Raw genomic sequence first — 6892 nt, forward strand, 5'->3', positions numbered from 1 at the left:
TGACTTGTAAACCATCCTTACAAACTTATCTTGACATCGGGAACCCAACTGCATAACTTCAACAAGGCATCATGCACATCATCAACTAGACCTATAGTACAAGTGTAGTGTAGCTTCAGGTGAGACCTTGTTACCTCATGACACCTCTCCTATAGACCTTCTGAGACTTATTACAACAAGTTACATCAGTATGACAACCTTCAACAAATATACAATAGACTCAAGACTTGACATATAGACTCATGACTACATGACTTCAACATATGACATCAATGGAAACACAAATAGGCCAACAATATATCCTCAATTTATTTGAAAGTGAGCAGATTGTGGATGATAATAAAGGTTTTTCTAAAGAAATATTGAAAAAACATTTTTGCTAATTTTGGAAATTTTTGAAATTGCATAAATTCATCCCCGCTTTTGGGAATTTAAGGCGAAATCATTTCTTATGATGCTATGATGCCACATGGTAAGAAATAACATTCATAAAAATGCCATGCTTAATTACAAAAACTCCACCATCAATTGAGGCATCTACAAAATGAAAAACAAAAATTAAAATAAATCTCAATTAAAAATAGATATCATTAGTTTAAAATAAAGTTAAACAAGTAGTTTCAACAATCAATTTTTAATATATTTCATATCTTTTATCATTTTTTTAATCCAACTAAAAATTTAAAAGAATTATTGGAATTGTAATGCATATTTCAAGTGAATTCAATGTTTTTTATGGGGCTCTATACATTTAAAATTATTATTTGAATAATACAAAATTACAATTTCACCAACAATTACATCATTTAATTTGGTGATAATTGTTTAAAATATCTAAAAATTTGATGTTTAAACTTGTTCTAGATTCATATTTGCATACATTCAAGACTAGGCCAATAATGTAATTAACTTGATAAATAAAAAAGACAACCTAACACAACCTTTTTTTTTTGATCGGGTAAGAGTAGGACCTTCTATTAATCTAGGCAATAATACATAATTTACAAGATGTCGCACCAGCTCCGTGAGAGTTCAACAGGCAGCTGTGTATACAAAGTACCGAACCATGCATCCAAATGCACGCGAAGTCTTACCAAGATAATCGAGTAGTTACATCCATTTGCCCTGGTCAACAGACAAGCATTAGACCATCAGGTCATGCTATCTAGCATTGAAAGAGTTTGAGCCCTCAACCGAAGCCACAAGTGGGGGTCCACCAGACTTCCAAAACAGTAGACCAACAAGAACCTTCATTGAGCTTGTAGAGCCGCACACCACCCGAACCAACCTGTCTGTATCCATAGGACACGTCCTTATCGCGAGCCCACCACAACCCACACCAAACCTTTCTTACGGACCCGTCGTAAACTTTATTCCAGCCCTCTAAACTTTTTTCGGGTTCGAGACACCAATCGAACTTGCATGATCAAACATACACCGTTGATCTTCCGCCGCAGAGCCAACGGTTTACGGAGATATGGGGTGGTTAAATAGCATGGGGGATAACCATCCGATGAGAGCGGTATTCTCTCACCTCTCCCTGCTACGTGTCGCACGACGAGTGGAATCGCAGCCTTCCTAAAAAAATCCGGATACCACTTAGACCCCATCTGATAAACCATTTGTGGTTTTAGAATACAGTGCCTCGTGGAATAGCCACCGCGCTCTTTTGCCAAGCGGTAGCCATTGATCTTGTGCATCGGACGGTTCTTGTGCCATCCTCCCAAAATTGTTGTCCAGCCCAAAACACCAGCAAAATTTCCACATAATGTTTTGTTCCATGGACGGCCTAACTTGTAGTACTTCCATAGTGGGTTCGACGGAATGCTGAGCTATGGACTGCAGCCCATACCCACAGAGGGCCGACATTGTAGAGTACCCTATCCTCCCTCCTGTCTTCTATACCATCTTAGTCCTTTCTGTGAATCCATAGCTCTGTATCTTTGTCTACCAGACAAAGACAATCCTCCCTCAGTTTTCCTGGGGGTACTAGATCCTAATCATACCAAGAATCCCTATCCTTGTTGGTGACTCCCTCATTCGCCAAGCGATCTGCTAACATGTTAGCTTTCCTCTTCACATGGAAAAAGATGACAATTTTTGAGGTTTGCAAGTGTGAGTGTATATGGTGAAAGACCTGCAAAAGCCTCCAATGCTTTGATAATTTATCTAGAGAAGTACCATTACATATTTTCTTGGCCGCTCTAATAATCACCTCAGAATTTGCTTCTGTGATGACATTATGCAGGTTAGAATCTAACAAAATTTCCAAACCTTGTTCTAGTGCCATGAGCTCCGTCATGTTGTTAGTAGCCTTACCCAAGTGGCCATGGAAGATCTTCTTTATCTGACCCTTTTCATCTCTTATAGCCCCTCGAAAGCCGGCCAACCCTGGATTGCCTTTGGAAGCTCCGTCTATATTAACCTTTAGAAAACCATGCAGAGGAGGCTTCCAAATATTAATATTCGCATTAATTTGGCTTACTCCCTTGAATAAGCCCTGAGGGTGTATGGAATGGAGATCCAAATGCCTAACAATGCTCACCTCTCGGGGCAGGGGAGGATCCTTGGGAAGATTCCGCAACAGGCTTCTTATCGTGTCTTTAAGCTACCTCAAAATTTGGGCAATAATGTGTTGGGGCCCTCTTTCTCTGTTTTTGAAGATCCAATTGTTGCGCTCTTTCCAAACATTCCACATAACAAATCCTGGTACCAAAATCCAGGCTTTATTAATGATTTCATTTCCTGAGAAATTAACCCGCCAGTACTTCAAAGTATTAGATATGCTGAGACTATCCCTATCTGTTTACCTAAATATTGAGGCCACCCAGTCCCATACATTTGATGTGAAAGGATAGAGGTTGAGAAGATGATCCAATGTCTCCTCTTGAGAGCCACAGAGGTAACATTGGGAGGGGCCAATAAAGCCTATTTTTTTTAGATTCTACGAGGTTAAGATTTTCCTTTGATATACTAACTAGATGAACAACTTTACCTTCATCCAGTGGGGGCTTTGCCATAGTCTCTTCTAGACTAGATCAACATTCAGATAGTTAAATCATGTTACTTCCTGTTTAGCCTCTTTGAGGTTGAAGTTTCCTTCGGTGTTCTTTCCCCATCTTAATTGGTCAGGTAAGGAGGATACCAGAATCCTTCTATGCTCTAGCTCCTGGGTGAGTGTTCCTACCAGGACCTTCAGAGGACTGTCATCACTGTGGCCCAGATCCTTCCAATTCCTCCATTTTCCATTATCCCTATCTTGGTCCCAGAAATCTTTAACCACAATCAGCCCTTTGTTATCTGTATCTCTCTTGAGAGCTGCTAATTCATCCTTATATAGGTTGGGTTCCTGTTGCTAGTTGTCCTCCTAGAATCTTGCTAGGTTCCCTGCTCTAATTTCCTAGAAGCTATGATGTTGAACAATACTCTTATTCTCCCAAGCCAGATTCCAAATATGGAAGCCCCTAATTTTCCCTGACATTCTAATGTGATCCTTCTCCTGCCAATACTTGGCATATTTTTGTTTCCACAGCTTAGCCCAGGGAGCTGCCAATTTCTTAATCCATCTCCACCAAAGTTTGGTTCCCGAAACTCTACTAAAGGTTTCAGGGTCATGAAGCCCCAAGCCACCATGGTTTTTGGGCCTGCAAATCTTGTCTGATGCTACTAAAGCCCACTTCTTTTTCTCTTCATCTCTGTCCCACAGAAAATCCCTTTGTATGCTCCTAATCTATTGCTTGATGCCTTTAGGAGAAGGAAGAGCTGAGAATATGAAAATGGGAATTGCCTATAGGACCGCTTGTGTGAGCACCAGGCGCCCTGCCAAATTTAGTGCCCTGTATGTCCATTTCCTGACCTTGTCCTGAAGTTTGTTAATTGTTGGCTCCCACACACTCTTGCTCAAAGGTTTATCAGTAAGAGGTATGCCTAGATAATTGGAAGGTAGTTGTTCCCTTTGAAACCCAAGAATTCTGGTAATATTTCTCTGAATAGCAATATTGGTGTTAAAGAAAAAAACTTTTGATTTGTTGAGGCTTACCTCAGTACCGGCTACCAAAGCAAATCCATTCAAGATATGTTTGATTTCCATCGCTTCCCTGACTGTGGCTATACCCTGTAGCATAGTATCATCCACAAATTGTTGATGAGTATTTGCTGCTCCATCTTCAGTGACTTTGATACCCTGGATACGTCCTTCAGCATTTACCACTTTGAATGCTCTGCCTAGCCCTTCCATCATGAGAACGAAAAGGAAAGGAGAGAGCGGATCTCCTTGTTTGAGACCTCTGAATGGTGTTAAGGGTCTTGATGGAGATCCATTGAGCATAATAGAGAAACTGGTCGTGGTGATGAGTGCCATAACCCATCTTATCCAATTTTGGTTGAAGCCATAGGCCCTTAGAATTGCCCTTATATAAGACCAACTCAGCTTTTCATAGGCTTTCGCTAGGTCTAACTGAATGATCATACTAGATTGTTTGTTGCTTTTGAGAGAGTGTACCACTCATCTGCTTGGATGATATTGTTGAGGATTTTTCTTCCTTCCACATAGCCCGTTTTCTCCTCGAGATAAGAGATGGTAGAAGGGGCTTGAGTCTATTGGATATCACTTTGGAAATTATTTTGTACACCACATTACATAATGCTATGGGTCTGAAACCTTCCGGAGTCATGGCATTTTCCTGTTTAGAGATCAGAGTTATGAAGGAAGCATTAAGAGCCTTCAGAACCTTTTTAGATTTTCTTGAGTCTTCCACAATGTTAGGCCCCTATACTACTAGTGTAACCCCTTATTGTTATTAGTACAACCCCCTTATTATATTGATGTACCCATGTAGTGCCCATATTGTCACTATTGTGCCCTATAGAAGCCCACTATTGTTATTATTGTGCCCTTACATTATTATTGTTATGTCGTCTCTGATTATATTATGACCCTTTAGACTCCTATATATAGAAAGGAGGTCTTTTCATTTGTATCATCCAAGAATCGTTCATTTATGTAATGTAAAGGAGGTTGCCCCCTTGAAGAGGCTAAATTCTAAGGCGTTGATCTATCTTTTCTATCTTTTCCTTGAGCTGGTTTCATAACATTTGGTATTAGAGCTTTGGATTCTAGGGTTTCACTGCTCCAAATAGGTCATCGTGGCATTTTCGCTATAAATTTTTTTTCTGCAACGCTTCAGAAGCTAAAAAAAAAAACCCATTTGGGAAGAAATTGCGTTGAACCTCAGGTCCGAATTCCAGAGCTTTTCGCGCTATATTTGCGGAGATATGATCTGAGAAAGTTGGTCTTTTTGCAGACTCTTGAATTACATTCCAAACAGGTGACCTGGGGAAAATCATCATAACTTTCTCTCTGAGCATCAGACTGAAATTTTATAAGAAGGTACAGAAAGAGGACAGACTGTAGTTTCTTGTATATATTTTTCAGAGCCAAAGGTCGAAACAATGACTCGTGACACTTCATACAATTTCGCTCTTCTGGAAAGGTCTATAATCAGGTCATCTTGGGAGATTGTGCATAACTCTTTCTTGGAGAATCCAATTTTGATCAGACTGGTGGCATTGGAAAGAGGACACAGAGGGCTACTACAGGTCGCAATTTCAGAACTTAAAAATCCGAAAGTACAGAGTTACAGTCGTTTCAAGATCAAGCTCCTAAAATCAAGAAAAAGCAAGATGAGGAAGTTTGATGGCAAGGATCTGATAAATTGGATACTTCAGACGGAGAAATATTTTGATCTACATGGTGTACCACTGTTACAAAAGGTATGTATTGCATCTTCATATTTAGAACCGGATCAATTTTTATGGTATGAAGGGCTTTATTCTTGTAAACAACTTGTTACATGGTCAATTTTCACAGAGGAAATGACAACACATTATGAGGATACAAAGAGCAACACCTTCTTTAGAGCAACACCACAACAATTGGAAAGAGTAAAAGGGCTTTGTGACATAGTGGAAAGCAAATTTATGGAAACCAGGAAGCATGCCCCTCACAAATATAAAGATGGAAGTGTTGTTTCTCCTAGCCTTCCACAACCTACAAGGGTTACACCACAACAATTGGAAGAAAAAAGAGAAAAAGGGCTTTGTTACAATTGTGATAGCAAATGCACTAAAGGTCATAAGTGTGCTGAGAAGAAATTATTTTACATAGAATATGAAGAGGAGGAAGAAAAGGATCAAGAAACATCAAAAGAAGAGGATATACGCCAGGACCCCACCCCAGAGAAAGAAGAAATGAATCAGACCATATCTTGTAAAGCATTGGCAAGAATTACCACTCCTCAAACTCTCAAGATAGAAGGACATATCAAGAAGAAAAGGGTGCAAGAAGCGAAAGATCACATCGAGAAAGAAGAAATGAATCCAACCATATCTTGTAATTCATTGGTCGAAATTACCACTTCTCAAACTATCAAGATAGAAGGACATATCAAGAAGAAAAATGTTCAAGAAGTGAAAGATCACATCGAGCATCAAAAAATATATCCGACCATATCTTGTAAAGGTGTTATCTCAAAAATCAGATCCTGATAGGCTGCTGGTCAGGTTGACTCTAAGTAACTATTTCAGACCTACTTTAGGCTGAGGCTTAGCCTCCTCAACCTGAGAGGGCTCTCTCTTAAAGGATTAATGATTTTGATTAAAGATAAGATGGCTACATGAGCTGACATGAGAAGACATGGCCTATGACTCACCTAATAGACTTGACATTTCGGGAAAGATTCGCTGCGAAATGTACGAATCCATGATTTCGCAGCGCTGTCAGTTTAAAATTTTAATGATGCGCTGCGAAACTGCCTAATCATGATACGCTGCGAAACTGCCTACTATGATTGCGCTGCGAAACTGCCTAATTGGCATTGCGCTGTGAAATTAC

The 6892-nt window shown here is 39.7% G+C and overlaps 1 protein-coding gene across 1 annotated transcript; it reads right to left on the reverse strand.

The window, feature by feature from the left end:
• Nucleotides 1–3787: 3787 nt before the first annotated feature.
• LOC149196742 (uncharacterized) lies at nt 3788–4360 on the reverse strand. Its single transcript, XM_089408416.1, has 2 exons — nt 4040–4360; nt 3788–3895 (listed from the first exon to the last, which is right to left on the reverse strand). The coding sequence occupies exons 1-2, from the start codon at nt 4358–4360 to the stop codon at nt 3788–3790; spliced, it is 429 nt and encodes a 142-aa protein (XP_089264542.1).
• Nucleotides 4361–6892: the final 2532 nt, after the last annotated feature.

Source organism: Pinus tabuliformis, chromosome 2_2 (genome assembly GCF_031772625.1).
Source record: "Pinus tabuliformis cultivar Carrire ecotype Pingquan chromosome 2_2, CPIR1, whole genome shotgun sequence".
NCBI lineage: Eukaryota > Viridiplantae > Streptophyta > Pinopsida > Pinales > Pinaceae > Pinus > Pinus tabuliformis.

Coding starts and splice junctions, on each gene's coding strand:
- LOC149196742 (XM_089408416.1), bottom strand. CDS start 4,360: ATGGCACTCATCACCACGACCAGTTTCTCTATTATGCTCAATGGATCT. Junction 3,896..4,039: donor CTTTGGTAGCCGGTACTGAG/GTAAGCCTCAAC, acceptor CCTTTGAGCAAG/AGTGTGTGGGAGCCAACAAT.